This window comes from Gymnogyps californianus, chromosome 20 (assembly GCF_018139145.2).
Source record: "Gymnogyps californianus isolate 813 chromosome 20, ASM1813914v2, whole genome shotgun sequence".
Lineage (NCBI taxonomy): Eukaryota > Metazoa > Chordata > Aves > Accipitriformes > Cathartidae > Gymnogyps > Gymnogyps californianus.
The window spans coordinates 10,381,618-10,407,420 of record NC_059490.1 but is presented as its reverse complement, the minus strand read 5'-3'; the positions used below and the strand labels follow the sequence as shown (position 1 = coordinate 10,407,420).

The 25,803-nt window shown below is 50.0% G+C and overlaps 2 protein-coding genes across 2 annotated transcripts in view; both read right to left on the bottom strand.

The window, feature by feature from the left end:
• Positions 1 to 1,469: 1,469 nt before the first annotated feature.
• On the bottom strand, positions 1,470 to 10,030 carry MRM1 (mitochondrial rRNA methyltransferase 1). The gene is made up of 5 exons (XM_050908955.1): positions 9,110 to 10,030; positions 8,550 to 8,643; positions 6,533 to 6,653; positions 2,347 to 2,466; positions 1,470 to 2,204 (listed from the first exon to the last, which is right to left on the bottom strand). Exons 1-5 carry the CDS (start codon positions 9,931 to 9,933, stop codon positions 2,155 to 2,157), a joined length of 1,209 nt encoding a protein of 402 aa, XP_050764912.1. The 5' UTR covers positions 9,934 to 10,030; the 3' UTR covers positions 1,470 to 2,154.
• A 2,221-nt stretch (positions 10,031 to 12,251) lies between these two features.
• The window catches only part of DHRS11 (dehydrogenase/reductase 11), a 28,504-nt gene continuing 14,952 nt past the window's right edge, over positions 12,252 to 25,803 (bottom strand). The window contains exons 2-7 of the mRNA XM_050908890.1: positions 25,133 to 25,342; positions 19,010 to 19,104; positions 18,419 to 18,548; positions 17,662 to 17,754; positions 16,935 to 17,000; positions 12,252 to 15,294 (exon numbers count right to left, since the gene is read on the bottom strand). Of these exons, the coding sequence (XP_050764847.1) occupies positions 15,253 to 15,294; positions 16,935 to 17,000; positions 17,662 to 17,754; positions 18,419 to 18,548; positions 19,010 to 19,104; positions 25,133 to 25,342 (636 nt within the window). The 3' untranslated portion in view covers positions 12,252 to 15,252. The remainder of the gene's footprint in view (positions 15,295 to 16,934; positions 17,001 to 17,661; positions 17,755 to 18,418; positions 18,549 to 19,009; positions 19,105 to 25,132; positions 25,343 to 25,803) is intronic.

The window sequence follows — 25,803 nt, the reverse complement described above, 5'->3', positions numbered from 1 at the left end:
GCAATGGCTGTTGGACAAGCGACTGCAAGAACTTCAATCTACCTCGCTCACCCCATGGGCAGAGCCGCTGCGGGCACTGAGGTTTCACAGCTTTTTGGGAGCCTTCTAGAAGTAAAGTGGAAAAAAAAACAGCTCCACTGTTACTCACCTGCCTCCTCATTAGAGGGGGTGAGCCGGCATCACTAAGCACAGTCTGATGGCGCCCGGCTTTCCCAAACACACGCAAAGCCAGTGAAGTGCCTCCTCTATTAAAGTACGGCTCAAATAAATAAAGAAAAAAGGAGAAACTGCAGTTCCTATGACATCGGAAATACATATACTTACCTATAGGTCAAGAATAAAGAAACGGCTTTATCCTCATCCCTGCTGCTCGAAAGGGAGGGTTCGGTTAGCCCCAAGTGCTGAATCTTTCCTCTGAAAAATGAGCAAATCTGAGCCACGGGCACCCTCTGCTGGGGCACCCATGGCTGTGTGAGCAGCGCCGGCGGCAGGGCTGGCCTGCAGCCTCCCTGGCCCAGAGCTGTTTTATTTCAGCATTAAAAAAAAAAAAAAAAAAAAAAAAAAAAAAGAGAGAGAGAGAGACACATTCAGCTCACAAAATGCAAGAGCTGTCGCCCCAGCAATGCACCAGTTCACTGTTATTCAGTGACCAGCTCACCGTCAGACTTGGGCAACAAAGCCCTGCTGGCACGACAGCCGTCGTTTCGGAGGGCTTTGGGTTTTGTCCTTTTCCACTGGAGAGGGCGAAGGGGCAGACAGACTCAGGATACGTGCCACCGTGCCAGGCACCCTCTCCATCACCGCCGCAGCCACAGAAGCGAGTACTCGACACCTTTCAAGAGCTCCATGTCCCGTCCTGTCCCCCATCCCGGGCACCTGGGGCGTCCCCAGCCCCGCAGCCACCCACCACCGCAGCACCCACCGGCCAGGCCCTCCCAGGGACGCATGTGAAAAACCTCCACATCCACAGACCAGTTTACAGACTTCATTTAGCTCAAAGGAAAGTCCTAATTAGTCACTCCGAGTGATTTACTTGTTCATTTGGAAAGGGGGGGAGGGGGGAGACTAAGCTGAATTGTTTGAAATTATCCCTAAAGGGCACTGTAAATTAAGTGTTAATGAGGAATCCTATGCAAAGGGCCACAGTAGCTAAATAAAATAATTAAGGTGCTAAGTGATAACATTCATTTGGTTCTCAATAATTTAGCCAGCCTGGTTTTCAACCAGGATATTTGCAAATGAAGCCACCCTCACCCCACGCCCCATGCCATCCGCAGGGACGATGGTGCTGGGGCAGCTCAGCATCCAGTAGGACCAGGCCCACCATGGAAAGGAAACTTCCCCAGAAGAAGAGAACAAGCTCCTGATTCCCCTTCCCACCTGAAGGAAGTGCTCTGTTCCACTAATCACACTCTGGATTTATATATGACACAAAAAGGATTGATTCAAGTCTACAACCAATCTTTACAGAGGCTTTATTTCAATGGGCTGCGTTTTTTCCCCACTACAGCTGTTTTCTAACAGCTCACGTCCATCCTTTGGCAGGGCTGCCCACCTGGTTTACAACCAAATACAACACGGTGTGTTTTCAGACGTTCAAGCAGCAATATGTAACAGAGAAACCCCCTCGTCACGAAGAAATTGCTACCGAGTAGTCCTAAATCACACCTGGCTCTCACCAGCACCCTCTCGGCTGCTAAGGGGGTGGTGGGCTCGGGCGCAGGGTGCTCTCAGCGGCAGCACCAGCCAGGCACTGTCTCTCACCTACAGCCCAAATTCTCTCCACAGCACAAGCGATGTACAAAGTCCCCCGTGCAACAAGCACAAAGCTCGCAGCCATCCCCAGGTATTTTACTGCAAGAACTGAAGGATTTGGCCGTCTGCTTTTAAAATCTAGCTTTGTCTCCCTTCCTTACAGCTGCTCCTCCGAGGTGCCGGCGGGAGGTGTTACCTAGTACGTGCAAGTGTCCGACTTCAGCGTTAAGCCAAGGTTCTGGTGGTATTGTGCGTCAGCCAAGATGCAGCTCAGGTCAACGGGGCTCTCCCTGCAACTTGCAGTGACGGTGAAGACCCTGGGAAGAGCACTTCCATATCCACACCAACAGAGCACAGCCACAAACGCCGAGCAGCTTCCTCCACCAAATAAAAAAAATTTCAATCACCGTGCCTCAGCTTTTGGCTGCAGATGGAGTGCAGGAGAATACCTGTAGGAAAGTAAAAATAAATCAATAAATAAAGATCTTTTTTTAAACCACAAGAAAATCATTCTGCGAGCCTGGATGTTTGTTTGATTTTTAAATACAGAAATTTGGACTATGATGCCTTTGTGCTCAAAACTGTTTTTACCAGTAGCAACAGAGACGTTCAGTGACTCGATCCCGGGGTGAAGCGCTCTGCCAGGGGGTATGGCCAGCATCCGATGGCACAAGAGCTGCGTCTCTAGGGAAAGTCCGTCACCTTCACTACCTGCAGAAGAAAGGCACTGCTCAGGTCAGCTCACAGCCGCTGCCACGTCCCTTTCCCCCCCTCTCGAGTACAGTTCTTGCTCACGCTCTGTCACAACTACACCCTTGCCCCTAAGCTCACCAGCAGCTTCACCAGCTCCCATGCAGCAACAGCCAAGAACTACCAGAGGCGAGACAGGCACCTTACCTGCCTTCCCTTCCTGGCCCACTCCAGCCTCCCCGGATCTGTTCTCCAGCATCTGAAGTGTTTTTGAGGAATACCTGTGCAACACGCCTGTACGCACAGCGTAAAGCGCAGAGCCTTGCAGTCTGAGTGCAAAGATCCCCTACGCACACGGGCTGCTGCCAGAGGGACAAGGCAGACAAGAGGCCACAGGCCTGATCTGGTCCAGCAAATCCCACATCCCTATTGATAGTGATGGGTTCAGCCTTTTCAGCACACAGTACCACCAGCTGGGTGCAACTTGTGAATGCAGACAGTTTAACCAGAGGCTTCAATTGATTAGTTGTTAAACCATCCAACAGCCCTGATATGTTTGGGCTGATACACTGGTGAAACAGAGTTGAAATCTATCCCAGGTCATTAGTAGTTGTTTGACTCACACTGTCACAAAGGGAAATGGAAAGGGAGAGGCTTTAAACAATCCTGCGCGCAGACAAGTGAAAATGCAGAAGACCACAGACCTCCCAGCCCGCTCGGCTCCCCAAAGAATTCTTCCACATTCATTATTTAGAGCTACACAGACAGCTACATGGCTGCAAGTGGAGCCAGCTCATTTCAAAGACGTGCTCACCCTCTGATAAAACAGGCTCAGCGCGCTGCAACATTCCCCTTCAACAGCCATACCCCGACCCCGGCTGAACCCCAGACTCGTCCTGGGACGGCACCGGTGGGGCACACGCTGCCTACCAAGGGCTTCTGCGCCTCTGCCTGCGTGATCAGTGCTGTCACCAAGGCCTTGCTCAGCTCACCTACACGTAGACACTTACCTGAAGTTTTAACAGCATACATGGATGCTTTAGGCACTTTCTATGCCACTGGAGACTCATTCCTCCGTAAGGCAAATGAGCTCCTTGCTCGGCTGAGTTGCCACAAAATTCTTCCCCTGTTGTCTACTCACAGCACCTCCCCAGCAGGTCCCATGCCCGGTCCCTACGTATTCATCTGTGCGACACCGCTCCGACCGCCCAGGGTAGGAAAGCGTTGTTATTATTCCCATGTCATAGACTGGCAGCTGAAGCCCAGTCTCATGTTTTGCTGGCCCGATCTAACTGGTAAGATGCATTTTGTATAAGGGAAAGAATGCTTTGGGTAATGCATCTTGCACCACCTTCCCACACGAAATAAGCCATACAGGCAAAAGCATCCTTTGGCTGGGGTAAATGAACCTTCAGAAAACCAAAACCCCATCCTAACCATTATTTTCCTCCTGCTGTCAGCCAGCAGTGCAGACAAGGCCTGGGTGAGTTATCCAAGGTCACGGGGAAGCCTGGGTGACACAAGGAATCGAAGCCAGGCATCCCACGGCCCGGCATGCCTCTTCATCGCTAGACTGTGGCACTCTAGGGATGCTTCAAGAAAAAAAAAAAAAAAAATTATCCTACTTTTTCCTGATTCAGCACAGAAAAGTTTTACAACTTACAGTTATATTTGCCTCCTAAGCCTCTCAAACCACACTCTCGTGGGACTCTCCAACTGGGACAGCAGCTATTGCCAGAGGTGCGACAGCTCCTGGAGCAATCCTCTCCTCACCCTGATAAGGGTCTTATGATTCCTAATAACGGCAGCAATTTTGCTTCCAGCTTTTACAAAGCTTTTTATGGCTCTGGCTGCTTAAAATAATTAGGAACCATAAATTCAGGGCAAAAAGACTTGCACAGAGTGTGACACGAGGGAGGGAGTATTGACTGAATCAGATTAAATCCTGGTTTATACTGGTGAACAAAACACTTCCCACTTCAGATCTTTGACTTCCATCTCAGCTTTGTCCCTCACTGACAGGCCTCCAAGACCAGAGTTAGAGCTTGGCTGAAATGATAAAACAGGTTTCCTGCTCCGTTTACAATTAACACCACTGTAACGACTGCAGTTTCCAGTGCAGGAAGTTCAAATCCAGGCAGAAGCAGCCACGCTGGCAGTTCAGAGAAATATGCCAAATGAGCATCTCCATAAAACCACCAACTCCACGAACAGCCTTACACCCCAAGCTAAAGACTGAATGCGTTAAGAACAAATTACCCAGAAACTCTCCTTGCTCAGCCATCTAACTGCTCCCAATCTGTTCCTGTTCGCACAAGGCGCCCAGTCTTCAGGGCAGCCAGCCTGCCTGTCACCTTCGGCAATGACTCCAGTGCAGACAAGATTAAGCTGGACTGTCCAAATCACTCTCTGCCAAGCCAGCGAGGATGCCAGGAGGGTGAATTCAAGTCTGCAAATGCTTAACTTACAAGACAATCTGTGCAATGCTAGGAAGCTCACTACCATGCTAAATTATCTCTGCTGCTCTCTGCAGCTGCAGGTACACTACATATTCAGATCTAGGACGTTTCTTCAAACAACCTCAGCATCAGACGACTGTAATGTTCAATTTTCTTTTCAGCGAAGAGTTAGTGCTCAGCAGAGAGTTGAAATCATTACTGCTGCAAGGTCCGGGAGCTCTCCTCATGCATCTACCAATCAGCCTCCAATCTCCCTTGACAAAAGGATATTTGGACTTTTTCCTGGAGAAATCTCTCATAATTCAAGGTAACGACACCACTGCCGCTTTCACCCCCTTCCTTTCTCCCGGTGTTGTCGTCGTTTCTGGGATGCATTTCTTTGTGGTCCATCAGCAGCGCTGCCAGCCTCCCTACTCCCTTTGTAATATAGCTCCACACATCTTGTAGAGATGCCAGATTTGCGGCGTTGTCTTGTCAGTATTTCTAGGAGTTCAATAAACATTTTAATTAAAGGAGTGTCTTCTGAGCCAAGAAAACCGCAGCACGGGGCAGGATTACAGCCCCTCGATGGCTCATCGCCAGCATGACACTACTTCCAAGTGTAAAAGCTCAAACCAGCTCTTGTGCCAGGTGACACAAAGTGGGGGGCTACGGCATGGCCGCACAAGGGTGCCTAGAGCAGCACTCCTGGGTGAATTTCTTTCTCTAGCTGCCACGAGGCCATTACTCCCCTTCTCTTCACCTTCTGGGAGGCTGAACAACCCCAAACTCTGCCTACAAAAGACAGCAGCCTTTGCAAGTATCCTCTACACAAAGAGGGGGCAGAAGCAGAGGGCCCTGTAGGAATCGCCCAGTTTAAGGTGCTCAGGGAAGCGGCACCCATTGCTCAAACAGCGCACAGGTCTGGCAGGGAGGAGGTTACATCCGCTCCTCCTGCTGGTACCGCAGCAGCCAACGGCTCCTGCCTTCTCCTAGGTGTACAAAAGCAGCCACTGACTGGTCTCCGAGGTGGTCTCTGTGCCACAAGGCCCAGCTTTGTGTGCAGACCATCCCCAGCAACAGCCTCTCACGCTTCTTTCCAGACCTGGGCACAGAGATGTATTTCTGTTTTTTTTTTTTTAAGAGGAAACACGACAGAGCAAAGACATGGCGCAGCTCACCATTACAGCCTCAGCGCAGCAAGAGCAAACACGTACCTTCTGGGTGTCTCACTCAGGTTTGTGGTTCGCCAACACAGAAAATCCAGGTTCAGGCCTCTAGGACAGGATCAAAAGCGCCGCAAAACACGATGCAAAACAACACGCTGTGGCTACACTGACCCAGACCTGTCCTGCCACTGAAAACTGCCACCTAGACCCTCTGCAGCTACTAAACTCCCTGTTCATCTACACAAACTGGTTTATTCTTGCAGTTCCTACTGGGAGGCTTCTCGGCTCCCCCTCTTCTTCTAGGTCCCCATTTCATTTACAACCAGATCATTCTAGCACTTCTTGCTCAGCTTTTCTTTTCCAGACCAAAGTGTGATGTAATGTAACAGACCTGCAACTAGCTTTGGAGTGAAACATCACCCTGATCGTTGCCTCACACATGCACTTCCACCAAGCCCAAAGCTCTGTAAATTGAAATACCTATTACTATAATAACGGGTTTATTCCACCGAAATGCCAAGCAACTGATGACAGGAACATTTTCCACGTCCTCAGGCTTGCTGACCGTTCCCACAACTTCCCAGCCTTCTGCAGTTTTAGCCTAGAAAGGGAAAGGAAACAAATGTTAAAAAATTGCCTACTTTTCAAGCTTAAAAAGAAAATAAGTCATGTATGCAAACACACTTCTTTTTTCTTTTTACGTTTTCAGTTAAGCTGACTGGCTTTTCTAGTTTTTTTGGCATCCCTTGAATTTTTACCACCAAAGTCCTCCCAGTACCAGCGCACAAACCTTGATTAGGGGGGGGGGGGGGGGGGGGGGGAAGTAATTTTCCTTCTAGTGTTTATTCCAGTTCAGCAAGCAAACAAACAGCAACTGAAAAGCTTTTTTTTTTTTTCCTATACAACAGTTCTAGGAAGGTTTTTGCCAGGAAAGCATACAAAAAGAGTAGTGTTAAACAAATTAGCATAAGGCTAATCCACAGAGCAATGCAGTGGAAGTCCTCAAGTGCAGGCTCAGCCATCAGAAGCCCACAGTAACGTTTTCAAACACAAGTGCACATTTTCAAACTCAGATGCCAAAAATCAGCTCGTACAAAAGGCAGGGCACTCAACACTCAGTGCCTCACATAACCAGAGAACCAGCCTTCCCTCCCGCACCCTAGTAAAAAGAGCCTTAATTATTTGTCTTGGAAATCCATTTTAACAATAAAAGAGCTGCTGCTTCTTGCCAGCTTCATTTCCTGTGAAATTGGCACTTTTTACATTACGTTATATCAAATTTACACCAGCCAGGCAACGCCAAGGGTTAGGCCACTGAATCTCAGTCCAATTAAATGAACTGCTCCAATGCCTCAAAATGTTAATAACTCAAGCTTTACAGTAACAAAATGATTCTTCCAGCTGTTTCAATTAAATATCAATGCATTATCAATGTATTTGAAGTATCTTTCATTTCACCATCATCCAGAGCTCCAGCTGCCACAGACCTATTGTAGAGCTGGACAAGGGTTTTCTAGCACCAAGCGGGAAGAGTCCAGGCTTACCTCTGCTCGGCCTTCTCACGGTCACACCAGACTACGACGAGCTCTTCCTCAAAGGGACACAGGCACGCAGCGACCCCAGGAGCACGGACCAGGTGCCTCCGTTCCCCTGAGAGTCTGCAGCCTCTGCCCTCCCACCCCGTGCTGAACCCTCCAACCCCACTGCTCCCCCAGGTCTGGGGGATCCCACACGGACAGGGGAGAGCAGATGAGAGCCTGCAGCTCCCTGCTCCGCGCGCACACAATATTCAGCCAGTCCCCAGCCCAGCCAGGGCACAGGGGACCTCCACGAGGAGTCAGGGCAGTCACATGGTGCTATCACGCAGGATGGACGCACTCTGCCAATTCAAAGCAATATCCCTGGGTTTGTTTCAGTTTAAATCATGTTTTTCCACGTGCATTCCCTTTCCTTTTGCAGCACGTTCTGCAAAGGGCCCTATCTCACCTCACCGCATAGGTACAGCGTAAAAAGATTCCCAGCAGCTCACGCCAGCCCTGGTTTCTCCTCTCTCCCCTGCTCCAAAGGCTGCCCAATGCTGCCATCATGTGCCTGGGCCCCGGGGATGCTGCCTCTGCCACACGCCGGGCAAGACTTGCTGCAGGCAGCAGCGCTAGCTCTGGTCCTCACGGAGAGAAAGGGAGACAGACCTCGTCTTACTGAGCTCGCAGCCTGAGTACGGGGGATAGACACAGCGTTATCCTGCTATCGCCATCTTCCAGTAAAAGACCCGCAACTCAGACCTGTTACCCCACCCGATGGAATGGGACTGGGGGTGCGTGCCCATCAGAGGTGGTCCGACAGCACAGACCACCGGCAGCAAACAGGAATGCAGAGCAGGAGCACAGGACACTGCAAATAACTGAGTCCTTTTCCTGTACCTCCTCTCTGTTCAACACATGCATTATTTGAGGTTTCTTGAAAGGAAAGGAAAAAAAACCCACATGGATCATTCTACCTTCAAAAAGCTCCGGAGATCATCTGTGCTGTAGACATCGAAGACTTCCATAGCTCCAGAGCTAGCTTTGCTCACTGTCGGAGTCAAGGGGCAGCTGCAAGGAGAAAAGAAAGGAAAAGTGTCATATGAGAGCAAAAAAGGAAATCCAGGAGAATTTTTGTTTCTGTATTTCCTTCTCTTGCCTCTGCAACCCAATTCCAACTAGTCCACTAAAGATCTCACTCACTATACGGATATATTTTCCTATGGAGAATAGGACGGCTCAGAAATTAACCCAGGAAATAGGTTACAGCAGTTTTGTGCACAGATGGACAACTGAAACACAAAATGGGTTAAAACAAAAAGTACCCAGGGAGGTTCCTTACCAGCCTGGAATACCAGGTCCTGCAGCCTCCCTGCAGAGCGCAAACGCAAAGCAGCAGCTAGCCAAATTCAGCTCTCAAGCTCAGTCCCAGGAAGCCCTCTAAAGAAGCTGTCGAGCAATGCAGGCTAGAAACCTCTTTGGGAGCCAGCAGGAAAAGAAAGAGAAAAGCTGAAGGAGCCGATAACCAACCCTGTACCTGTTCCTCTGGCTTGTCACCACTCTGTCCACCCCCAAGAAGTACGCAGAGCGCAGCAGTGCCCCCAGGTTCATGGGATCCTGGATCTGCTCCAACACCAGCCAAATCAGCTGTCGGTTCGGGCTCTCTTCATCCCCCAAATCAGGCTTTTCCGCTTCCTCCAAACTCTTGAAACGGAGAGGAGTGGCCTCCAAACAAACTCCCTGGTGGACCTGACCTCTGCAAAGAGCATCCAGCTCTCTCCTTTTGACGTGGTGCACAGGGACGCCGCGGGCCGTGGCCTGAAGGACAAACTCACTCGTAACGAGCCGCCGAGAGCCGCTGCTCTCCTTCAGGAACAACCTGAACAGGTCCCTCCTCGACTGAGAGAGCGCCAGGGAACACGGTGCGATCCCAAATAAGATCTCTGAGCCTTTAGTCCTCTCGATGGACAGAGGCTTTCGTTCCAGCCTCTTCCTCGCCTTTGAGAAGCCGCCCTCTCGCGAGCTCCACGGCTCCCTGTTGGCTGGTGCCGCCTGCCTGGCCCCTCTCTCGTACGACTTGTGCCACGGTGGCGGCTGTCTCTGTGGGGCCAGGCCCTCGTGGGAGGCACAGGAGTCAGCCACCGCTCGAGAAACCTCCGGGAGGGCTGGTGGGGGAAGCTGACCGCTGCCATTCCTGCCTCGGGGTGGCCCTTCCTCATCCCCACCTGCGGCTGGCGGTGCGAAGGGTGGGGGCCGCTGCTCCCAAGTGGAGCAGTACCTCACCCCCCACCACCAACGGCCGCAGTTCACGGGTGACAGCCCCACGGTCCTCCAGACGCTGGACTTCAGCGCCTGCTCCATGGCTGCCCCAAAGGCCTTTCCACGCAGGAGAGGCCAGCGCAGGCACCGGCGGCCTGCTCACGGGAGGCGGTACGGCCTCACGCCGCGGCTGAGCTGACAGGAGGCGGCCCCGCACCGCCCCACGGCCACGGGGGACGAGCGCGGGGCCTTACGTGGAGGGAAAACACCGAGCCCAGCTCCAGAGACAGCCCGGCCGCAAAACCGGCACGGCGGCAGGGGCACGGACACGTGTGGGGCACCCGCTGGGCGGGCTCCCCGGCACAGTAGGAAGAACTGCCGGTCGTAGCGGTCGCCGCGGACACGCGTGGGCCCCGCCGCTACCCCGCTCCTACCGTCCGCGGGCGCCGCGCCGCTTCCGGGCGGGCACGCGGCCGCACCAGCGAGAGCGGGGGGGGGGGATGAGGGTGCCCCGCCCCGCGCGGCAGCGCCGCCTGGCGGTGGGCGGGGGCGCAGCCAGGCTGGCTCCCGCCTGGCTCCCGCCCCTCACAACGATCGCGCCGGAGGGGAGCGGGCGGCCGTGGCCTCCCTCACCTCCCTTCACCTCCCGGCACCGGGCTCTGCTCCCACCCACAGCCCGCAAGGGGGGCCCCGGCAGCCGTGAGGGAGGAGGGCAGCTTTGTCCCTGCGCCCCTGGGCCCAGCCGGGTCCCCCCGTTGGCGAGGGCTGCAAAGGGCAGTGTGCTGCCCCGAATTAGAGGGGAGCTGACTGCCCCCCCTCCCGGCCTCCACTGACAGGGCCTTAATTAATCAGAAAACAGCTTTTAACCGCTTCATTAGGGCATCTCACAAAGGCTGGGGCGACGGGCTGCATCCCACAGGCCCCAGCCCAACCAACCGGCACCACCCGGGTCCAGCAACAAAAGCACCAGCGCTTTAGAAAGCCCTAGCCTAGCCCAGATATTTTTAATATTAAAAAATGAGCGCTTGAACTGCAGTTACCTCAGGGAAGCGGGGTTTTCTCTCTGACCCCGTTCCCAAAGGCCGTGTGTGCTCAGGCGGGCTGTAAAACCCCGCGGACAATGCAAACTGTCCAAACAGCACCTAATCGGCTGGAAACGCACGTTCTGAGGGCGGCATCCTGGCCTATTTACCGCCCGGGCACGGCCATTGCAACGTGCTTCTCTGAACACGGGCAGAAAGGGCTCCGAGAGCATCCCGCGAGCCCGACTCGCTCCAAACCTGTAACTTTACACCAAAATGCTGCTCTTCTAATTACGTGGTATTTTATATCCATCTTTTAATTTCATAAATGCGTAGACACGGGGCAGGCAAACAGGGAACCAGGTCATTCACAGCAATAGGTTTAGGGCTTCCAGGGGTTTATCCCTCAGGCAAACGCGCCTGCGTGGGCCATGGGGGACAAACCGCGACAATATTATTTTAAAAGGATTTTGCAGAGAGAACCAAAAATGTTTCAGTCCTTTTCTACACTGTTAGTCTGAAGCGTTGACGAGTTACATCAGGCCTCAAAAATATAGTGGAATTGTTTTTGCAGGTTCAGAGATCTCAAGTAAAATCATGTTTTTCCTGCTGCTTACCAGAGCCAACTGTGCTTGTGGTTCCTCCCCGCAAAAAAATGAGAGCTGAGACTAGTCCTGAGATCACATAATCTGCCAGATAAAACTGCTGTACCTCCAACAAACGTGTTAACATAACTGATGATATACTATATACGGGGGGACACACGGACGGACGGGGGAAAAGCACAAGAATAGGAAAAAAGCATGGTTTTAATTCTACAAATGCTCTCTACCTATTTACAAGGTATCCAAAATATCTGCCTCAAACCCAGCAACAGCAGCCAATTCAGCTATTCATTACTTATTTGCAAAAACCTTGTATTTCAACGACAGCAAACCTGAGCTCAGGAACGTGCCTCTCTGCCTGGACAAGCTGAAAGGGGACTGGGGAACAAAAATGCCTTCAGTTAACGACGACAATAATCTGTCTTGCTTCGAGGCAAGCACGAGAGACTGAAGGAGTTCAATATCCAAGTCCAAGTAGCAAAAGCGGCTCATCCCTTGCATAGTTTAGTCAAACCCAGCCATGCCCAGCAGCCTACCTGGAGATTTCAGTGAACCCCTGCGGAGAGCGGCTTCATTTGAACAAGGACGGGCGAGTCCAGCCTCCACAGGTTATCCGTGAAACAACTGGATGCTATTCTGCTCTAGAAAGCAATTACGGTTTTTCTCACGAAGAACCAAAACCACACGTTTCTGTTTGAACTCTTCACAAAAGAAAGGTTTAGCTGTGAACAGCAAAAAGGATGTTATGTTTTAACACAAAAACTACAATATACACAACAAAAGAACCACAGTGTGCCTCTCTTTTTATTCTTTATTTTACAGTTCACAATTAGAAACCTACTGATAAATTACACAGTTCACCCTCCTGTTTGGGGTTTTCAAACGCCTCAGAGTCGTGCTGCCGATCCCATCTCATCCCAGGAAGGTGGCTCGAGCTGCCAGCATGTTACACGAGGCTGGCGTGGCTTGCTTGGCCGCTCTAACCCCTCCGCGGCCCACGCTTCACATGGGAAGTTAACAGGCAGCAGGAATTATCCCCTAAAACCACATCTGAAATGGAAAAATATACTGGGTATCATTTCAAAGTTATTTTATAGACTTGCAGATGTTACAAATGTTCTTGGGGGGAAAAAAAAACCAAACTTCCAGGGCTGCAGGTCAGCCAGGTTGTATTTGCAGGGAGCAACTACCCAGACTGGCCCTTTTTCAAGGCCCTACATCTTAAGCAATTCTCTCCGAAGCCTCCTTTTACAGAGCCGAAAGATAAGTTAGGTCCCTCCTCAGCCACGCATTTCAACATCTGCTTAACTTTGTACACAGTTGCGGCCACCAATTCAGATGTTTCACCAGTGCTACCCACATCCCTGCTCATTTTTTTTCTGCTCAAAAGTTCCTCATTTCTCAACGGGTTTGGTTTTTTTTTTGGCCTCCAATTCCTAGTTCAACCATCTTCTCTTAAAAAGGTGGCACACACTGCACAGCGCATCTGCTGAATTTCGACAAGCTCCTGCAAAAGAAACCCTACGGAAAACATGAGGAGTTTTTACATCAACTCTAGCTGAACATCACAGGGGCGTTATAAAAAAAGCACAGTAGTGCTTGAACCTTCTTTAGCCAAGTGCTCTGAATTGAGGATCACAGTGGCACGGAGACTGAAGAGCTTTTCCAGCTGGCGCAGGCTCTCTGCTGTGGTGAGGATCGCTGGCTGCGTGCAGACCTGGACTGGCCGCTCCTTGCAGGACACGATCTAACCCAGTGCCACGGGTGAAACCCAGCTCTGTGCAAAGAACCCACGCAAAGCCACCGCCTCGGCAAGGTGGAGGAGGGCAGTGCGTTCCAGTGGTGCGAGACCGCACCACGGGGCACGAATTTCACTCACAGTAAGTTAAAAGGCCAAATCCAGAGATGAGGCTACATGTACTTGCCAGTGACAGATGAGGAATGGACAGAACACACCATGAGCATGTATTTATAAAGAGGAAAAAAAGGGGCAAATTGCCTTTGTTTTGCCATTACGAAGGAACGTTTTACCGGTTTTCTCCTTGTATCCTTCTACAGTTGCTCACCTTTGGCACAAGGAATTCTATGTATCACAAGATTTAATTAATAATAATACTTCATATCAACACTCAGCACTTACATAGCGCTTCTCATATTCAAAGTGCTTTACAAAAGTTTGTGAGTCCTCACAACACCCCTGTGAGGTAGGTAAGTATTATTATCCCCATTTTACAGATGGGGAAACTGAGGCAGAGAGGTAAAGTGACTTGCCCAAGGCTTTATAGGGAGTTGAAACTCATGACGTAGTGGCCCAATTCTGGTCTCCCTCATGGTGGTGTAACACAGATGAACTCCCACAGAGCTATACTGGTGTAAGCAAAACAATCCAACCCAAGTTTCTCTGGCTCCCAATCCTCCGCTCCGATCAACCGACCATACCTGCTCCACCCACAGCAACGGTTCGCCTTCCGAAACACTACAGAAAGTCCAGAGCGCAGCAGGAGCGAGTCTGCAATCTTAAGGCAACATACACATTAACAGCTCCATAGCTCTGCAGCAAGTTGGACTTCACACAGATGCGTTTCTGCCACGCTGCAAGAGTCTTAAGACAACTCAAGTGGTCTCCAGCTCTGCATGTATCAGCTTTGAGGCCGATTCTCTTCTCCCTCAAGTTAGAATAAATCCAGAGCAAAACAATGGGGCTGCACCAGCGTAGAACTAGTACGAGATCTGAACCGCACCTTCTACCTGCTGCTTCGTAGGCAAATGGCCCTACTAACATCTTTTCATTTTGGACAGCTTCGGCATGGTTCATTTCACTCTCTCTCTCTCTCTCCGAGTTTATCTCTCTGCATATAAACAAACTTTCAACATTTCCAACTCATCAGCACCAGCATTTAAACAGCACCATACATCTTTCTAAGACCGATCAATATTTCCAGAAAAGTGTCAATGCATGCAAATATCACATACAAAAACATCAAGAGTGCTGGGAGATGATACCAAGGATAGAGGTGATCACAAGACAGCACACATTTAGTTTTTATTAAAAATACCAAACAACTCACTCTTACTGTAACTATGCCACTTAGATAATCATTCTAACCTGCACAAGTACAGGTACTTCTCCTCCAACTATTTACCTACCTAGAAAGAAAGAGAAATAGCAAGCACACACATTTATACTTCCTCAAACTTGGCAGGTATGATTCATGTGAACGGGAAAGGAGGGTTTGGGGAGGTGGGTGAGATTGTACACTGGGTATAGGGCAGTGGAGTATAAAAGAAGTAGAAAATATCACATGCATCATTACCATCAGTAATCAATCTGATGAAAATAAACCCAAAAATTAGATGGATTCATGTATGACATCCACTGAAAATCTCAAACCCTAAGCACACTGAAGCTGGCAAACATCTTGTGCCACTTCACCTATGTCCAGACACAGCATCGGCAAATAAGATCAAACAAACCTTGAAAAGAAAGCAAAAGGAAGAATAAACCAGCCTGGAGACAACAATCTTCCACAAACCACTTCCCTGCATTATTTTCAAATACATTTTACTCTTAAGCAGTTTCAGAAAGGAGTGGGGGAGAAAGAGACCCACTACTATTTCTTTTTAAACTGGCTCAGCACCAGCACCAGCTCAGAGAGAGGGAGAGAAAAAGAATTCTTCAAACGTGATCCTTGGTACTTGATTAAAACGTTGCTAGCCAGCCGACGAAACCCTAAATTGCCAGAGGGTTCGAAGTGGAGTGGATACATGGTGCTGCTCACAGTCCTCTTCGTTTGCTATGATATCTGCTCCGTGGGCCTCATCTGTATATCTCCAATCTAGAAGAGACCAACATAGGATTTTACTGGAGCACAGAAGTCCATTTTAAATCCTGCACCCGGCACTTCCATGCTGCACCATTACAGTGGCAAGCCGCACACGAAGAAAGTTCCTGTGACTAGAAACGAGCCTGCTTAACTGAGATATCAGAAAGAAAGAAAGGTGAATGTGACTGCTCTGCCTTTAGCAAAAGGAATACAAGCACAAACGCGCGCAGAAAAGAGTGCAAGATGACACTGATTATAAACTCTCACGGTTCAAGTCTTTAGTTTGGTCCTGCTCACGGAGGGTCAAGCAGAAGCACTGCTTGATCAGCCTCCGGCAGGACTTTTTATCCTCTTAAGACAAGAAGGCCAGCTATCACTACTGATCCAATGTCAAGATGTCCACGTCTTGCCCCAAAGGAGCAGAGTTCACGTGAGGGGCTGCTAAACCTCTCATGACCAAAGTTTGCTTTTGCAACAGGAACTTTTATGTTGCATATACTAAACTTGGACACTGCTCCTGCCTCCTCCTGGCCCCAGCTCAAAGCCGGTCACTTATTTCTTGTTTCACAGGAGGGAAGTCCCTCTGGCAGCACAAGCATCTCACACCACCCTTGGGGAGGTGCACAGCACTTGGCAGAATCAGGCCCAACACATCATTTGGCAACTGGCAGAACCTGACCCAACTGCAAGACTGTCAGCAAAACTCAGATGGCACCATCCAAAAAAAAAAACAAAAAAACCCAAAACATGCCCATATCCCTCCTGTTCCCCCTGCCTCACACAGTCCTTCTCTGGGGTCAGAGCAGCCTTTGCTGGGTCCGCAGGGCTGTGAGCAGCCCGAGCAGCGCAATCCCATAGCTGCCTGTCCTGGTTTTGGCTGGGATAGAGTTAATTTTCTTCTTAGTAGCTGGTACAGTGCTGTGTTTTGGATTTAGTGTGAGAATGATGTTGATAACACTCCTGATGTTTTAGTTGTTGCTCAGTAGCGCTTATCCTAAGCCAAGGACTTTTCAGTTTCCCATGCTCTGCCAGCAAGCGGGTGTGCAAGGAGCTGGGAGGGAGCACGGCCAGGGCAGCTGACCCCAACTAGCCAAAGGGATATTCCATACCATGGAACATCACGCTCAGTATATAAACGGGGGGGGAGTTGGCCGGGAGGGGCGGATCGCTGCTCAGGCATCGGTCAGTGGGTGGTGAGCAACTGCATTGTGCATCACTGGTTTTTTTTTTTCTTGTTTTTCCCCTTTTTTATTCCCCTTCTTTTTTTGTTATATTCCTTTTCATTACTATTATTATATTTCATTATTATTATTGTTAGTATTATATTTTACTTTAGTTATTAAACCGTTCTTATCTCAACCCACGAGTTTTACCTTCTTTCCCGATTCTCCTCCCCATTCCACTGGGAGCAGGGCTGGGGGGGATGCGAGGGAGCGGCTGCATGGTGCTTAGCTGCTGGCTGGGGTTAAACCACGACACTGCCATAAGGGAAGTGTAAACAAACGTGATCACTGCTAATCCCCAGCCCAGGCCCTGCTAAGCACGCACCTGATACAGCGCCCGCAACGCTGATCAGCAAATGTCAGGGCAGCAGTTACCCTCTCCGCCTTCAGCCACCCACAGCAGAGTCCTCCAATGCAACCACAGCCTACCTGTACATGAGGTGGGGCACTGAGGACATATATGACAGCGTTAGCCATATCTTCAGCTTTGAGACACTGGAAAGACAGGAAAGAGATTCTCAGTCAAAGGGCACCTCAGAAAGTTAACCACAAGATCACTCCTGTCCTAACCATCAATAATGAGTTTCGACAGTGTCACTGGGGCATGTCAAAAAGATGCAAGCAAGCAGGAAAAAAAGAATCCATTGAAAATTTAACAAAGGACGTGTCTGGTGCTGATAATTCTCCATTTGCTGTGAATAATCTTACTACTGGCACAGGAATTCTGCCAGGTTAAGCATTGCCATCCTTATCAAAAAGTTCCAGAGAAGCACAAGAAATCCCATGCTAGCCACCTGCAAGGCAACACGCTCTCACATTTCTTCTTGTGTAGGCATGTTTGCTTATTATATCTTCTCTTCAATAAAGAAGTCATAGCCTGCCAAATGTCAAAGCTGACTGATATTTATTTACAGGAACATCAAAGTAACAGGAAAATATAGGGAGTGGGAAACTGAACCTGAAAGAAAATCTACATAGTGTGTAAATATCAGTGCAAAATCTGAGGTTTGAGCGCTGAGACTTTGGGGATGCTGATTACATCCTGGCAAGCACTGGGCACTCTGCAGAACTAGTTCCTTGTGCTATCAGCCAGGAGAGAGACTGTTAAACTATAATCAGAGCCACTTCCCTCTGTTTCCATTTCTCCATGTCCTACCCGAATGCTCTCATAGGTTGCAGCGGCTCTCTCAGGGTCATTATCATGAAGTTTAAAAGCAAATCCCGTTTCCACCAGCCCTGGAGATATACACTGGAAAAAAAGCAGAGCACATCCTAATAGGATTTGTAATTCCCCTTCAGTAAAAGAATAAAAGAAAAGGAGAGAAAACTTTTTAGCACCGAAAAAGTAAAAAAAACCCAGCCTCCTTTCTATTGTTCTCCTTCCCCATCCTTTTTCTAGGGGAATAGTTTAAGCGCGCAGGCTTTGCCTTAATGATTGGTGTGGCAGGTACCTTTGGGGAACCGCTGATGGGTACTTCCCTCTTCATGCCCCAAAGGGACAGAGAAGCTGAGAAAATGATGGAAAAGCTTGCAATGCAAATTAACTTCTGGACACATCACTCCTGAGATGCAAGCTCTGAATGAGAGCAAACAGCCCAGCTGAGTGCCTCCCTCTGCTGTCATGAGCCCCCCTCGCACCCCAACAAGCAACTACCCGCTTTGTGCGCCCAAAAAGTTCATTCCCTGACACAGCTCATTGCTGCCGTGCCTTCTGCGCCCCAGTGTCTCTCTGCGTGGGAAACAGAGGTGGCCAGGGACAGCTGGCCACAGGACTTGAACGTTCCCAGTGTGCTGAGCACTATTTTTGCATTTCCTTGCCTGTTTTCCAAAGGGAAAACCTCTGCCCCATAAAGCCTGCCAGCTCTCTACCACCCACAAAAGCAGGAGAGAGGAAGAGAGCCCACAGTACTCACTGTAGCTCGTATATGAGTCTTTGCTTCTCTGAGTTCTTGCCTCAGCCCCTCCGTGAGGGCTGTAACTGCATACTTGGTGGCACTGTAGAAATGCACCACCGACTGTGGCACAACGCTGTGGCCGTTCATGCTGAGGAGAGAGCAGAAAGGAGAGTGCTGAGAGGTGGGGAGGCAAGCAGAGTCCCGGGAAGGAGCCAACAGGATATTCAAACCACCGTAACGAACGCAGAAAGAGACACTGACATGGTGGCTACACGTGAGGAATTCCCCGCTCCTGCAGGAAACGCACACCACCAGAGGGTCCTCTCGACACAGCTATTTTCTGGAGCTGGTCAAGAAGTTTCAGTCTGCAGCCTTACACCATTGCAAGTGGTTGGCATTATCCTTTTCTCCCTGGTCCAGTCTTTCTTGCATTTAGACCAGCAGAGGTGAAAAAAAGTGGTTTGAAAATAAACCATTGCAATCCTCAGAAAACCCCTTCTCGGGCACTGTCAGCCCACTCCAAGGTCAAAGCTCCGCTGCTTAAATCCCCCCTGCGAAGCAGGGAGGAGGAAGCCCACGTGGCCGATCCCACATTCCGCCGCTGCGTACCTGTTAATGTTAATAATATGCCCATCATCGATGTTTCTCTCTTTCATGGACTGGTAGGCCTCTCGGGTACAGATGCTCACAGCCATCACGTTGACCTGAGGGAAGAGACAAGAAGAAGAAACTAAGACCAGCAACCCTGCCTGGCACCCTTTGACTCGCCCCCCGCGCACCTGAAGCCGCAGATGCAGATTCCAGTCCCCAACCCACGGCAATTCCTGCAAACGCCAACAGAGGGAAATGCACATACGCACACCGCACGCCTGCCGCACACCCCACATCACGCTGCGACCAAGCTCGGGGCTGCAGTCACAAGGGGTTTGGGCGAGGGAGGCACAGATACCCAGTTTTGTGAGACAGCCTTGGCCTCTGCCAGAAATAAATGGACTTAATTTGGGCCAGCGTGAGGGTAGAGTGCAAAGTAAGGGAGAACAAACCCACTTCCCCACAGTCAGCACTCTGTTCAGGAGACAAAGTTGTTTATTTTGTACAGCACTGAGCACGCTTGTGTTTGGGCAGCTGATAGGATGCTAACAGCAGGTAATTAGGTCAGCTAGTTAACGAGGAAATCCCCAGATATTGCCTGTCAGAGCGCCAGGCGCTCAGAGGCACTGCAAACCACACGGCCAGCAAAGAGCTTCCCGTGCACAAATGAAGCCAAAGATCACATTGTGCCATGGGGAAAGCCAGAGTGGGCAAGTAACCCTGCAGATACGAAAGCCACCGATCTGTCACACTGTCTACTGACATTTACCTCAGCCCTAACTGGATAAGCCAAGGAAGAAAAGGACACGGCAATTTATCCAGTCCTTTAGCACAGGATCCAGAGCTTTCCAGGCTCTTGCTCTTTAGATCAGCACTGCCCAGCACACCGTGGCTCGGTTAAACTCTGTCGTATCACCTCTGCAATGTGCCACCGTTAACGCACAGATGCCTTGAGCGTTTGCTGACCATAAAACACAGATTCAAAGTTTCCAGCAAGACGGAGACACAGAAATTCCCCCAGCTGGAATACAAAGCACCCAGAGGTGTGTGCAAGACTGATGAGCAAGCTGTCTCAGCAGCAGTGCTAATTGCTCAAGTTTATAGTGGTTTAGATTTGGAAAAGCAGCTGAAAGGTAGAAAGCGTTTGCTGAAGCCCTCTAGAAAGAATGCAACCATTTCAAGGCAGGACACACTGGCAGGTCCTACCTAATGGCGTGTCACTTTTTGCTAACTAAATGAGCAGGCCAGACAGGTCTGAAAGCACCGCTGTGAACTAAATATCCAGGAAGAACTAAATTTCTGATGAATCAGAAGTCAGGTGCAACTATAAATGGGAGGAGCAGCAGGAACAAGGCCATGTGGACAGCGAGCGAAGGATATGCGAGAGGGCTGGCTATCATCGCTGTGAAACTTATAAACAGGAATGGGGCAGGCTAACTAGGACTTGTTAGCACACAAGGACATGCAAGAGAGGAACATTAGTTTGGAGACCAGAAAGTAAGAGGTAGAAAAGGATGGATTTGAGAGATGTGATTACTGAGCAGCACACACAAGACGAGTGGGGTCAGCTGAAGGATCTTCTGGTCACTGCTTTTGTCTCGGTTGTTATTTCCTATTCATTACTAGAGGCCATGCTTGTGAGTTTTTGTGTTGGCGATAGATAAATAGCATGCTTATGTGACCTTGGAGTACCCAGGCAACACAACAAGTAGAGTCATCATCCTCATCCAAGTGCACTTTGGTTGAGCACACAGTCACTGCCAGATATCTCAGTCGTCATACCTGGAACTACAGAGATAAATTCCCTGGCACCGGGTTGAAGATTTACCTTGGCTGTGCAAGGAAGAAAGTCAGCAGAAGTGGCACCTCAGCACTGGAGCGAAGCCCAGAGCAGGCAGGGCATCTGAAGGCTTCTGGATTTCACAGTAAGGTGGTCAAGGAAAGCAGGAGTAACCCACTCCAGTCTGATATACTAACCAAGCGAGAAGCCAGTCCTTTCAGATACGGATCTGGGCAACTGTTAGTATAAAAAGCCTTCGTGAGAAGCAACACCCCTGCTTTCCTCCCTGCCCCAAGATGCTCTGAACCCACCAGGCACCGCGTCTTTGGTGCGGTCGGTCCCCGATTCCACTCCATCTCCAGAGGCCACTAGAGGGTAACGTCAGCCTAAAGCCTGGGACCCGGCTCCAGCGCTGTGACTCACGCTGAGCAATGCTTCCTTGCGTGGGTAGAATTACAACATTTTGACAACTACTGGCAAAGCAAGATACTAATCAACAGCCCCATGGGAAAGTCCAGAGCCCGTATGATAAGACACCGTGGTACAACAAAACAACTGGCTGGAAGGCAGCTGAGCTGGGATTGCCTCGCTGCCTTTTCCCAATAGCACCCACAGGATTTTTGGGTGAAATCCCATTTCAAAACATGGAACAGGCACCCAGGAACCTAAAAACGGGCTGGAAAATGAGCAAGGCTTAGGGCTGTATCACTTTGAGAAACAATCTAAAGGCTGTTGTTACAAATATCCATGCAAGACGTTTTTCAGCCTCATTCCTATTTTAAGAACAAAAGGTGCAAAGGTCCCTTAGCAAAGATGGCCAACACATCTGCGCTCTGCCTTTGCATAGCATGCTGCACAAGGCAGCAGGTCTGTGACTGCCGCGTGTGCGTGCTAGTGCAATAGAAACAATGAAGGCACATTTTCTAGTAATTAATGAGTTCCAATTGTCAGGTTGGGAGAACATAAAAAGATCCTGTTCCTGGAAGCGCTGAGCATTTCACTTCCCAGAATCAGCCTTTTCTAAGGCATCACAATGAGTATCCCAGCTCCTGAGGACATATAAAAATGCAGGTTAAAGAAAACATATCTCTGCACAGATGGTACATAAAAGCAAGAAGAACAGAGCCTCGCTGGTCACTGAATAATGCCAAGAAGAATCAAACCCATTTAGTGTCTAGAGGAGCGAGAGGATGTGTGCTGCAGTCCTCTGTGCCCTGAACAGTGCAAATGGAAAGTTCAGCTTGAATTCCTGGCTGTAAAGGTCAGTAGGTAAAACGTGAAGGAGCTGTTCAAATCCCAGAGTCTGGAGTCAGTGTGTACACAGCACCCAGCCCCAGCTACTCCCGCGTGGATCGGGGACGGCTGGAGGACTTTGCTCCAGCCTCATGTCAAGCACAACCTCACAAACAAGGCGAGAGAAGAGGGGGGGAAGCTGTGAACCAAAAGAGGATGGGCTCAGAACCTGCCTGCGGTAACAGGCTCCCTCCTGCACGCACACCAAATTTGCTGGCTGGCAACGCTGGGCTCTGCGCTGCTGTAAAGCAATGGAGACACAATTCCTAACATGAGGCTCCTGCAGCGCGGGGAGAAGCAGCTCCCCCCTTGGGAATAAATACCAGACAATAAAGGACTGGAATACTAAAAAAGAGGAGGAATAAGTAAATGATAACATGATTTCAACTGTTAGATGTACAGCAAGAAATTTTATGGAATAGGTATACTGAGAGGAGAGCCTGGAAGGAGACAGAGCCTCAAAGCTCATAAAAAATGCATGGAAACAAAAATCGATTTACCAAAAAGAAAAAAATGCCTTTAATTTAAGGCCCTAATGCCTCCTAAATCGATAGATCAATGGCTGTTTAGAAACTTTTCCTGTCTTGCAGCCCAGAAGTACACTGAAACTCTCCAACAGCATCTCAAACCGTGCTGCTTTCTAACACCTTTCTCCAAGGGACCTTTGGAAGAAGCCTCCTTGCTCCCGCTCAGCTCTGCAAAGCCCAGTGGCCCGTGAAAGGCGCTGGCAACCTTCCCCCGTCCTGACCCTCCAAGAGCTTCAGAGCATGGAGGAGAAATGGGCCTGGCGAGTGTTTCCCTGGGGCTGGCATGCCACAGCGGGGAGAGCTGTCTCTGCAGATCCCTCCCCAAACCCCACTGCCACGCCGGCGCCTGCACAGCCACGGCACCCTTGGAGAGCGAGGCTTCCAAGCAGGGAGGTTGCAGCCACAAAACGGGGGCACACAGCAAAAGAAAAAACCCTGAGCTATTTCTACCGCTTACCAGCAGGCTAAAAAGCAAAGCCCGGGTTTGTGAGGCTGTCTAGGCTGAGGTAGGTGAAGCGTTTGGCTCTGGAGTGTCCCAGGGCTTCACCTTTGCATTAAAGGTGCGAGTGTTATTCAATTACGCACAAGTCAAGAGCAAACCCACCAGCTGCTGGGAAGCTGGTGAGAGGAAAAAATCTGCCAGTATAGGAAGAAACCTTGGGTGTGTCTCAGTCTGTTCCCAGTGCTACAACAGCATTTTTGCCAAGCAATGAGAGTAGATATAGCCGTACAGATCACCTCTGCGAATAAAACATGCCCCAGCCTGGTTTCCTAACGCTGCCCTTGTGGAGCCACCACCCTGCCTCTCCTCCCACCTCACCCATTCTCCACCCCGAAGCAGCTCCAAAGGGTGCACACAGCAGCACCCGCAAGGAGGGGGACCCCACAGGCTCCCAAACTTTGAGCCACTGTAAATACCAACACCGGAGCGTCTCATACAGGACAATCCCCGTTCCGAAATCTTTCTCCCTAAAAGTGGTGGAAGGTGAGATAAAGGGAGCACTCCCACCTGAGCAGCCAGGGAAGGGAGCACGGAGAGGAGAAGGGCCTTCAGCTGGCAAAAGCCACGCGTCCCCCCCAGCCTGCCCACCTTACAAAGAACAAAAGGTCAGAAGAACAAAGACAAACGAACGCGAGGGACACGCAGCATCCACGGAGGCATCCACACAAGACGCGATCACAGCGACCAGCACAAGGAGTTTACAAGGCGCAGGTGACCCGCAGGGCCAGGCTTGCAGCGAGACAATGCTGGGAAGTGCCCTGCTTTACACCAGCTCAGCCTCAGCTACACTTCACTTAATTTTCTTTAAAGACTCCATGGCAACCGGGGACAAGGAGATGCGGCTGTGCAGTGACCCAGGCTGGGCAACCCACAAAAGCCTGGCTGGGCAGACAAAGCTGAGCTTGCTTTGGCTGCAGTCACAGCAGCCAGCAGACGGGCCAAAATCCTAAGAAGAACTTAATTAGCCAGGATACGGCAGCTCTTGCCCTGGGAGCAGGAGTCTGAGGCCTCGATGTGCCTCTCTGTTTTGCTTTATACAGCCCCTGAAACTACTGCTGGATGAACAGCCACTGGCCGCCACAGGAGCCGACAGATCCCAGCTGACTCCGCTGTCAGACGTAGTGGCCCCGAGCCTACAGCTTCAAGCAGCTTTTCAAACAGACACGTCTTTTCCTTCACTAGGACAAACTCTCATAGCTGCTGGAGGTGCTACAAGGCTTACTCAAAGCCAGGAGTTCGACTCCTTTTCCTATAAGGATAACACTTTCATGCACAAAAGTAGGTAGTGCAGGAAGGGAAAATCACCTTCGTGAAAAGCTCCTGTTTCAGCATCTCACTGGCCAGAGCTGCAGGAAGGCCAGTACAAAAGGGCCGTTGCAAGGGCACGCAAACTGGCCGGGGGTCCCACAGCTGTGGCTGCCACTGCTATGTGCAGAAAAGGGCCATCACGTAATGACGAAAGATGGTGAAGTCCCAAAAAGATGCACAACAGCACCTCAGGACAACAAGACCCAGGGAGAAATGCTGCTAGTAAATGGCATGGACCATTTGCACAAACTCCCAGTTCGGCATAGGAAATTGCCTCCTTCACATCCAGCTCTAACCAGATAATGGGCAGAAAATTAAGCTACAAAGACAAAAAGCATTATAGCTTTTTAAGCCAAAAGGAATCTGCCCATTTTACAACCCACTGCTACAACTAACAGGATTAGCTACAAAAGCCAGTGCTTGGCATTCAATTTCCTATTTTATTGAAGAAAAAAAAGCGAGGCTCATCACTTAGAAAGCCACTGAGCTAAAGGAAAAAAATGCTACTGAAGGTATTGAGTGTTTTCATACTCCAAGGTGAAGGCATGTGGCTCAGCAGTGCACAATGTCTTTCCACTTCCCAATCAGCAAACCCGGGCCACGTCAGAGCCAGATGGGAAGCAGGTCCTCAGCTCTGCACACGTGAAATAAGTAGATGGGGACAATGGTGCTGGTGGCCAGAAGAAATAAAAATCTAGCACAGTTCCCGCTCTCCTAGTGGCACTACTCACGTCTATCATCGTCCGCCAGCCCTCCGTTTTCCCCGAGAGCAGGGGCTCTGGGCGAGCCAGCCCCGCGTTGTTGATGCAGACATCAACTCCTTGATGAAGGGTCTTGATGGCAGAGAACATGGACAGGATCTCCTCTTCGTTGGAGAGATCGCACTTGTACGGGATGAGGGTCCCCAGATAGCCGGCACTCTGGCATTCAGCTGCCAGTTTCTAGGGAAGAGAAAGGAAGAAAACAGCCATCAGCCTCCTCTCCTCGTGGAGCAGCTTATCCAGCCATTTGCTTAAAAACACACCCCAGGGCTAACAAAACACGCAGGCTTCCTGGCGAGCCTGTCTTAAAAGCAGGCACTAGGGAAGAATCATTGTACATGCTAATTAAGAAAAAAGAAATATCGATATACATGAGAGTCTGAGCGCTTCAGCCTTTAAGTTATTAAACTTGAGGACAGACTCTGTGCTCGTCCATCACCCCAGGCAATACAGGTTGAGGTGAGCAGGTGCTGGCAAAATACAAATAAATACCGCCGTGGCACCAGGCTGCAAGTCTGCCACGCTGCTGCGTGGATAAAGGACGCAGCAATCGCATGCCTGACAATTCCTCATTAGCCATCACCAACAATTATTCCAAGCATCCAGATCTTTTATCAGACTAGATGATATAAAACAAATGA